Here is an 8,548-nt window from a genome sequence, read left to right on the forward strand (position 1 = left end):
CTGAGAAAAAGGTATCGGACGGGTCTGATGCTCTTTGGGTGGATGACACCTAAATGAACATCGGTACAAAGTCCCAAGTTATTTCTAATATCAGAGATCAGACCTCTACTCTTGCCTGATGCGTCTAAAACAAAAAGGGGGAACTGTAGAGAGCTGCGGAATGCTATGCCTTAAAGATGGAGCTGGTTTCCACCTTCCACCTTCCCGATGGTGAGTGCTCTCTGTCACGAACAACTCCACATTTGGCTAAGGCCGAGGATCTGGCTTGCTTCCATGTATGTGGACCTATCTGCATTGCCCCCGTGGCACGCCTGGGTTGGCTACCCAGAGGCTATTTAAACTGTGGGCTGGCTTTCCCCGGGGTCCGAGCATTGTTCAATGTTCCTGAATAAACTGCATTGAAAAAAAAAAAAAAAAGAAATGGGAAACATTGGCTCTGCAGGTGTCCACAGTTTAGGCTGGGCCTTAGCAGTGGGCCAGTTGGGGCAGTTTTTCCCAGTGGCTAGCATACCATAATCCAGAGTCGCATTGTACCCAAATCTTCTTGGAGACCTCGGGGAAGCTACAGCCAGGATTTCGGGACTCTGTCATAATAAGCTTATATGTATATTAAAATGCCATCTTCATCATACCTCTGACAAGCTTGAGGGCCAGCATATCTGAATTATTCTTCATCTCTCTCTTAATTATCTGTTTTAATTTGCATCCTATAAAACAGAATTAATCTCTAATTCTGGCTTATTCCTTAGTTAAGTGGTTTAAAACCATAATTTTCCAAAATAGATTTACATTGGGAAATTTCATAATTACCCATCCTAGGCTTAACTTTAAAACCATAAACAAAAGACTATTTAAAATTTCTTCTTATCTCTGGAAAGAGCTGTGGAATAGCGGCGGCGAATTTTGCGGCAAACATTCAAGTTTCCTTGCGGCTGGAGGAATAAACTAAATGGCGGCGACATGGTGGAGGAGGTACAGAAGCATTCTGCCCACACACTGGTGTTCAGGTCATTGAAGAGGACCCATGACATGTTTGTAGCCGATAACGGAAAACCTGTGCCTTTGGATGAAGAGAGTCACAAGCGCAAAATGGCAATCAAGCTTTGTAACGAGTACGGTCCTGTGCTGCATATGCTTACTTCAAAAGAGAACCTCAAGGAGAAAGGACCTCAGATTGCAGCTGACTCATAACCTCATAAGCAGTATCCTGCCAATCAAGGACAAAATGTGGAATATTTGGTGACAGGTACACATGCGTATCCACCAGGACCTGGAGATGCCTTGACTGCTATTACTAAGATCCAGAGAATGCCAAGTCAGTCAGCTGCAGAGTCCTTAGCTGTGGCGTTGCCATCTCAGGCCAGAGTTGATGCAAATCGAGCTGCCCCTGCTGGAAATGAGTACCGACATCCAGGGTCTTCTCAGCGTTCCCAGCCCACAGCAATGAATTCCAGGCTTATGGAGACTGGCAACACCAAGAACTCTGCGCTAATGGCTAAAAAGGCCCTCACAATGCCCAAACCACAGTGGCACCCGCCGTGGAAGCTCTACAGGGTTATCAGTGGCCATCTTGGCTGGGTTCGATGTATTGCTGTAGAACCTGGAAATCAGTGGTTTGTGACTGGATCCGCTGACAGGACTATAAAGATGTGGGACTTGGCCAGTGGCAAGTTAAAGCTGTCATTGACGGGCCACATCAGCACAGTGCGGGGAGTGGTCGTGAGCACACGGAGCCCTTACGTGTTCTCCTGTGGAGAAGACAAGCAAGTGAAGCGCTGGGACCTTGAGTATAACAAGGTTATTCGGCACTACCATGGCCACCTGAGTGCAGTGTACGCTCTGGACCTGCACCCAACCGTCGATGTCCTGGTGACGTGTAGTCGAGACTGCACTGCACGGATCTGGGATGTGAGAACTAAAGCCAGTGTACACACTTTGTCTGGACACACAAATGCAGTTGCTGCCGTGAGGTGCCAAGCTGCAGAGCCACAGGTTATTACCGGAAGTCACGATACCACAATACGACTATGGGATCTGGTGGCTGGAAAGACAAGAGTGACATTGACAAACCATAAGAAGTCAGTCAGGGCTGTGGTTTTACATCCGAGACATTACACTTTTGCATCGGGATCTCCAGATAACATAAAGCAGTGGAAACTCCCTGATGGAGGCTTCATTCAGAACCTGTCTGGTCATAATGCTATTATTAACACACTGGCAGTCGATGCTGAAGGAGTGCTTCAGCACTCCTTGTATCTGGAGCTGACAGCAGCACTATGCACCTTTGGGATTGGAGAACTGGCTACAATTTTCAGCGAGTTCATGCAGCTGTGCAACTTTGGTCTTTAGACAGTGAGTCAAGAATATTTGCTTGTGCGTTTGACCAGTCAGAAAGCAGGTTATTGACAGCTGAAGCTGATAGAACCATTAAAGTTTACAGAGAGGATGAGACCAGCACAGAAGAAACTCACCCAGTCAGCTGGAAACCAGAAATTATCAAGAGAAAGAGATTTTAGTGTCTCCACAGCTGTCCTTCTGCTCATAGCTTGGTGTTGATGAGGAAGTCCAGTCACTTGTGGAAGCTAACTTGCAGAAATCACTGCTGCTTTGTATTTTACAATAAACTGCTCACTATGTCCCTCAAAACAATAAATTTATTCTTATAACTAACTGCAGTCATTAGCCTAACTTCAACTATCTTTCTGAACTAAAAATCAAAGAGAAACTTTCAATCAGATACAATACATAAAAGGGCTAGCAAAAAAAAAAAAAAAAAAAAAAAACAAAAACAAAAACAAAAAAAAAAAAAAGGGCTAGCAAATCTTGCTTATTCTAGCATACTGCATTAAGACTGAACAGCAATAAAGCATAAAGGCCAAAGGTTTAATTTAGCACTAAATGGAGAACTAAACACAGCTGGCAACCTTAGCAGAAATGGACAATTCTGGCCAGTTCAAACCTATGGGCCAGAAAGAAACAGCATCAAACCATTCATTTAGGAACTGGCAACCAGGCATGTATTTTATATAATAACAATTACCTGAATATAACCCTGTATAAACCTGGGCTAAAGAGCATGAAAAAAACATTTTTCATTGAAGAAACATCAGCCTTTAAATGAAGAGCAACATAAAGTTTAACTTATTGAGTAGTTGTTAGTGGACATGTACCTAGTACTCAATAGCTAGAGATTCAGTTATAGAGAATAACTAGTTCTACATCCTTTGGCATGCATATACACACTTAGGCAGCTACCAATTTCAACACAGAGAAAATTCTTCCAGAACCTGCATTAACTAAATGGAATAAAATATTACCATTGATCATAGATATTTGAGGTAATTCAGGGTAAATCTCTTCAAAGTACTGTGCTATGAATGTACATTTTTACAAAAAAAAAAAAAAACTTTCTTTAGATTACTGGGTATCACTGCAAACACTGAAGACATTAGGGGGAAAAGTGTTTTACTTAAGATTGGGTAATGAAAATAAAGAATGCCTAAGAAATGGTGGCACATACCTTTAATCCTAGACTTGGGAAAAGGAGAAAAGCAGATATGTGAGTTCAAGGTTAGCATGGTCAACATTCAAAGTTTCAAGGTCAGGTTGGTCTGCATAGCAAGATCCAGGGCAGAAAGAGCTACATAATAAAGAAACCCTGGCTCAAAATAACAACAAAAATGCTTAGGTAAATTAAAATTTTATATACGTTAGTAAAAAAACAAGCATGGTATAATTCTATGTTTCATACTCAAAATGATATGAGTTGGCAATGGTATGAATGTGAAATTCCTTTCAAAGGTTGGCGTGCTGACGTGCTGAGTACAACTTGGCCCATGGTGCAGTAATGCTGAAAGGTGAGTGAATCTCTACTAACTATATTGTGATGAGGGGAGGACATAGTGACTGGATCAAGGGGAAATGCCACAAAAGAGATTGTGATAATCTCATAGTTAGTCCCATCAGTTTGTATTGTTTTTAGTGCAATGCCAAAGCACATTTGTTGTCTCTCTTTACTTTGCTTGATCCCTTTGTGATTCTCCAATATATTGTAAAACAACCAAGTACATCTACAGTAGATGCTAAAATGATGAAACTACCTGCTCTTGCATTTTTTATATTAATTACACTTTATTCATTTTGTATCCCCCCGTAAGCCCTTCCCTCCTCCTCTCCCGGTCCTACCCTCCCCCCTCCAAGTCCACTGATAGGGGAGGTCCTCCTCTCCTTCTTTCTGATCTTAGTCTATCAGTTCTCATCAGAAGTGGCTGCATTGTCAGGGTTCTAGGTTATCTCTATGAATACTCTTTGGTTGGAGTATGAATCTCTGGGAAGTTCCCTGTGTTCAAATTTTCTTGTTTTGTTGCTCTCCTTGTGGAATTCCTGTCCTTTCCACCTCTTGCTATTTCCCACTTCTTACCTAAAATTCCATTCACTCTACCCGTCAGTTGGCCATCAGGCTCAGCATTTGCTTTGATAGTCTGCACGGCAGAGGCTTTCAGAGGCCCTCTGTGGCAGGTTCCAAGGTTGTTTCCTGTTTGTTACTTCTGGCTTTCAGAGGCCCTCTGTAACAGGTTCCTAGTTTGTTTCCTATTTTCTTTTTCTTCTGATGTCCATCCTCTTTGCCTTTCAGGATAGGGACTGAGCATTTTAGTTAGGGTCCTCTCTTTTGCTTAGTTTGTTTAGATGTACAGATTTTAGTGGGTTTATTCTATGTTGTATGTTTATATGAGTGAATATATACCGTGTGTGTCTTTTTGCTTCTGGGACAGCTCAGGATGATCCTTTCCAGGTCCCACCATTTACCTGCAAATTGCATGATTTCCTTATTTTTCATTGCTGAGTAATATTCCATTGTATAGATGTACCACAATTTCTGCATCCATTCTTCAGTTGAGGGGCATCTGGGTTGTTTCCAGCTTCTGGCTATTATAAATAAAGCTGCTACAAACATGGTTGAGCAAATGTCTTTTTTGTGTACTTGAGCCTATTTAGGGTATATGCCTAGGAGTGGTATGGCTGGATCTTGAGGAAGCGCTATTCCTAGTTGTCTGAGAAAGTGCCAGATTGATTTCCAGAGTAGTTGTACAAGTTTACATTCCCACCAGCAGTGGAGAAGGGTTCCCCTTTCTCCACAACCTCTCCAGCATGTGTTGTCACTTGAATTTTTGATCTTGGCCATTCTCATGGTTGTAAGGTGAAATCTCAGGGTTGTTTTGATTTGCATTTCCCTAATGGCTAATGAGGTTGAGCATTTCTTTAAGTGCTTCTCTGCCATTCGATATTCCTCTGTCGAGAATTCTCTGTTTAGCTCTGTTCCCCATTTTTTAAGTGGATTACTTGGTTTGCTGCTTTTCAGCTTCTTTAGTTCTTTATATATACTGGATATGAGTCCTCTATCAGATAAAGGGTTGGTGATGACTCTTTCCCAATCTGTAGGCAGTCGCTTTGTTTTGATGACTGTGTCCTTTGTTTTACAGACGCTTTTCAATTCCATGCTCTTGCATTTTTAACCTAAAAGGCTGTCATCAAATGAATTTAATTTCTTGATAAAAGTTCTAAACATCAAGTATTTTATTACAGCAACTGAAAATGGCAGAGCACACTAATTTCTCACAGCATTTTTCGTATTTGCTGTATGTATTGTCTCATCACCATTAAGGGATCCAATTATGAGAAATTTCTAACATGAAACACCTATTCATTAATCCAAGTACTGAGGGGGCTGGTCACTGCTTCAATAGCAATGTATCAGATCCCTGGCCTCTACCCAGGAGCGGACACTCAGCAGCTACCAACATCCAATTAGGTAAACAAGAATGTCTCCAAGCTTAGTCAAATATACCAGCACAGACTGTATCACTACTCAGGCTTCATGTCTGGTGAAGACTCAAATATTTGTTGTTAAAGTTATGTTTAACATTACCTCTGTCCATATGCAGGATACATGAGTTGGTACATCTCTGTTTATTACAATTTTGTATAAAATTGGAAAACTATGAAAATATCTGACAATTATCTACTTTTTTCTGCAATGAGCTATACCTGCATGATAAAAAGCATTCACAAAAAAAGATTCACTGTGGGTTTTTCCACACTTGATTCTTCTGGAATTAACCTGGAAATGGAAAATGAAAAGGCAGGCTTCTCTTCTGTATGAAGGTGCTGTATGAAGTATAAAAGGCTACGTAACATCTCTCAGAAAGATTCCCTATATTCATAAAGTGACTTGCCAATAATGAACTGTTAGCAATACAATGAGGAGAGATCACAGTTGAGAAGACTAAACATTACAGACATTTATTTCTCACTAATGTACCAGATATGTGACAGAGAAATAAAGGAGAAAGATCTGTTTTCTTCAAACAAATCTTAAATCCCAGGAAATATCTCCAACCAACTTTTGCAAGGTCATGTGCACCTCACTCTAACATGACACAGTAACTGGAAAAAGCTGCCTGCTGTTCTTCAGGTTGCCAAGTCTAGAAGCACTAAGCTAAGAGTAGCTCACTTAACTTGTGATGGCAACAAGTGGAGGCTGATTTCTTTTTTTTTAATTAATGTTTGTTTTTTTAAATATTAATCACAGGTTATTTACTTGCATCCCAGCCATAGAACCCTCCCTCCTCCCCTCCTAATCCCACCCTCCCTCCCTCATCTCCTCTCTGCCTCTTTCTAAGTCCACTGCTAAGGGAGGTCTTCCTCCCTTTCCATCTGACCCTTGCTTATCAGGTATCTTCAAGACTGGCTTCAATGTCCTCTGTGGCCAAGCAAAGCTGTTCCTTCCTCGAGGAGAGGGGGTGGCTGGGGGAGGTAAAGAGCCAGTCATTGTGTTCATGTCAGAAATAGTTCCTGTTCCCCTTACCAGGGAAACCCACTTGGATTCTGAGCTACCATGGGCTACATCAGAGCAGGGGTTCTAGGTTATATCCATACATGGTCCTTGGTTGTAGAAACAGTCTCAGAGAGGACCCCCATGCCCTGATATAGTTGGTCCTTGTGAAGTTCCTGTCCCCTCCTTGTCATATTAACTTCCCCTTTTATCATGTCATATTAACTCCCTCTGCACTGTCCTGAATGTTTGGTTATGAGTCTCAGCATCTGCTTTGATATGCTGCTAGGTAGAGTCTTTCAGAGACCCTCTATAATAGGCTCTTGTCCTGTTACTTGTTTTTTCCTACTTCACATGTCCATCCCATTTGTCTTTCTAAGTGAGGATTGATCACCTTACCCCGGGTCCTCTTTCTTGTTTATCTTCTTTAGGTGCACATATTTTAGGATGTTTTATCCTATCTTATAAGACTATATAAGTAAGTATACACCATGTGTGTCTTTCTGCTCCTGGGATACCGTGGAGGCTGATTTCTAATGATGTTCTTCCACACTGTAAGACTTCTCTTAGACTGTGCTGTCTGATCACTGCTGAGATGTGATAGGTGGTTAATGGGTTTTCAATATTAGAGGCTTTCCTTTCTCAAGTGAGTTCTCTGATGCATGCTGGGGACACTTTTGCTGGAAAGTCACCACAACGACTCCATTCACAGAGATTCTCCTCACAGGATAATCTCATATTTAACAAGCTCTGACTTCCTGGCAGTTTTCTCTTTTTTATTTTTTTTATTTTTGTTTATTTTTATGAATATATTTATTTTTTCTATTAATTAGTTTATTTACTTTGTGTCCCAGCTATAGCCCTCTCCCTTAATCCCTCCCAATTCCACCCTCCCTCCCTCATCTCCTCCTTGCCCCTCTCTAAGTCCACTTATAGCTGAGGTCCTCCTCCCCTACCATCTGACCCTAGCTTATCAGGTCTCACCAGGGCTGGCTGAAATGTCCTCCTCTGTGGCCTAACAAGGTTGCACCTCCCACAGGGACTTGGGAGGTCAAAGAGCTAACCATAGAGTTCATGTCCCAGGCAGTCCCTGTTCCCCTTACTAGGGAAGCCACTTGGATACTGAGCAGCCATGGGCTACATCTAAGCAGGGGTTCTAGGTTATATCCATACATGGTCCTTGGTTGGATCCAGGCAGTTTTCTAGTGATTATATTTCTTGAAGAGGTTTTTTTCCATTGGCTACTTTCTCATGAATATTAAGGCATGAATGATGTCAAAGTGATACCAACATTAATCATATTCACAATTTGTTTCTAAATTATGTTATAGAAGTATTTTCCACATTCATGGCATTGATATTCTCTTCAATATGAGTTATCTCAGCTATATCAAAGAAAACACATGGTTACAACTCTTATATTCTTGAGATTCATGTTTCTCCTACATAAATACTTAGATGCACACTGAGTTTTGACCTCTAGTAAAACATTTTTCCACATGTATTACATTTATAAAAATTCTCTCCTGTGTGAGTTTCCTTACAACTGCTTAAGTGCAAGTTCTGGTGAAACTTCCTTCATATCCATTCAATAATTTCTAAACTTTCTCAACCCCGGGTGCATTCTCTCCTGTAAACTGAGATTTGTTTTATAGAAAGAACACCTATACTACTCACACTTAAGTGGATTCTTTGAGTACGTGGTGCATTCTGAGG

General features: G+C 41.2%; 1 protein-coding gene across 1 annotated transcript; it reads left to right on the forward strand.

Annotated features, from left to right (window-relative positions):
- The first annotated feature begins 960 nt into the window (after positions 1-960).
- LOC110541121 (pleiotropic regulator 1-like) lies at positions 961-2,516 on the forward strand. Its single transcript, XM_060386165.1, is given in 2 exon segments — positions 961-2,238; positions 2,241-2,516. Coding segments are annotated over 2 exon segments (1,554 nt in total).
- The last annotated feature ends 6,032 nt before the right edge of the window (positions 2,517-8,548 follow it).

Source organism: Meriones unguiculatus, chromosome 6, assembly GCF_030254825.1.
Source record: "Meriones unguiculatus strain TT.TT164.6M chromosome 6, Bangor_MerUng_6.1, whole genome shotgun sequence".
Classification (NCBI taxonomy): domain Eukaryota; kingdom Metazoa; phylum Chordata; class Mammalia; order Rodentia; family Muridae; genus Meriones; species Meriones unguiculatus.